The 1,678-nt window shown below is 35.3% G+C and overlaps 1 protein-coding gene across 1 annotated transcript in view; it reads right to left on the reverse strand.

The window, feature by feature from the left end:
• The window catches only part of LOC105456040, a 2,958-nt gene extending 1,666 nt beyond the window's left edge, over window positions 1-1,292 (reverse strand). The window contains exon 1 of the mRNA XM_011699811.1: window positions 1,080-1,292. Coding sequence (XP_011698113.1) covers window positions 1,080-1,205 — 126 coding nt within the window. The 5' untranslated portion in view covers window positions 1,206-1,292. The remainder of the gene's footprint in view (window positions 1-1,079) is intronic.
• Window positions 1,293-1,678: the final 386 nt, after the last annotated feature.

Here is a 1,678-nt window from a genome sequence, read left to right on the forward strand (position 1 = left end):
TAATTTACATATAAGGGGTTGATTCATCTCTTTAAACTGTTTTTTAGCACCGACTGATAACTTCTAAATTCATTTATTTATGTGACCTCAAAGTGTACCAAGTTTCATTAAAATCAGAATTTGACACTTTGCGAGGTTCCTTTGTTAGTAATTTGTTGATTTAGAAATAATAATAAATCGATTAACTGTGTCGATTAATTACATTTAATAATTATATTAATGTAAATTAGATAGGCACTCAGAGTCAATAACGCGGTAATTAGTGGCTAATTTAATTTTTTAATACAATATTCTTTAATACATCGAACGTTTCTGCCTTCTTCAGGCCTTCCTCAGCATTACAAAAACCCTTACATTAAAAACGTGAACGACTAAACAGAGCGTTTTTAAGGGTTTTTGCAACTATCGCTGAGGAAGGCCTGAGGAAGGCAGAAACGTTCGATGTATTGAAGAATATTGTATTTAAAAATTAACTCAGCCTCGCACTAATTACCATGTTATTGACTTTGAGTAGGCATTCTAATTACTAATTGTTTAAATTTAATTTACATTGATAATTATTAAATGTAATTAATCGACACAGTTAATCGATTTACTATTATTATTTGATATTTCTAAATCAACAAATTGCTAAGTATAAAAGTACAACAAATAGTTGCCGGCTGTTGTTATAAGTTTGAGAGACCAGTCGATTACATAATTTCTTTATGGACAATTTCTATATCTTTCAAGTATAAAATATACACAATCGACGAAAGCAAAAGTTGTATTTCTACACTTGTAGTAGATTCGCTTCGGTTTTTCAATCCTTGCTGTAGTAAATAGTTTAACATTGAACACTCTGTTTCATGTTCTTTAAAAGTATTGAACTTTGCGCTCGAGCGAAATCCGAGGAGGCGCAAACAAATCGGAATAACGAGTTCGGCTTGAATGCGGAGTGACGGAACGAGTTAGTGTCACGCAATAAGTGATAACGATCGTTAAAATGTGTATCTCGAAGGGTAGGTAGGCGTAAATATCGCGGATATCGCGGGGACTTGTAGGTTAAGTTAAACGTCCGCATATAAATATATACGTACAAGGAGGTTCTTGGTCGGGTGTCCTGCCTCCTTTAGGTACAATTCGCGCAATTGCCTCCGCTTCGCGTCCCTCCACAACGCGATTTCGCGTTGCTCCGGCGTGACATCGTAAAACTTCTTCGACATGCCTGATCCGAGTGTTCCGTAACGTCTCCTCCCGATCCCCTTGCTCGTCCTTACTGCGCTCCACTGCTTCAGTCAGTTTATCCTACGAGCGACTGTATTACCGATTGCGGTCAATTCAGTGCCGGATTTGAGGGAGGACGGACTGGGTAGCCGTTCAGGGGCCCCCCACACGGAAGGAACGATTTAGCCATGTAACCAGGGTTGTGCATCTACGCGTAAAATATAATCAGGGTTGGGCAAAATACACCATTAAAGTATTTAAAATACAAAATACAAAATACTAGGAATCTTAGTATTTAAATTAAAAACAAAATATAAAATACTTTCAATCTTTTGATTTGAAATACAAAATACAAAATACTTTCAATCTTTCGATTTGAAATACAAAATACAAAATACTTTTAAGTTTGTATTTGAAATATAAAATACTTCTTTGAAATACAAAATACTTTTTAATTTAATATCGGAAGAGA

The sequence above is a fragment of the Wasmannia auropunctata genome, unplaced genomic scaffold, assembly GCF_000956235.1.
Source record: "Wasmannia auropunctata unplaced genomic scaffold, wasmannia.A_1.0 LD335797.1, whole genome shotgun sequence".
Lineage (NCBI taxonomy): Eukaryota > Metazoa > Arthropoda > Insecta > Hymenoptera > Formicidae > Wasmannia > Wasmannia auropunctata.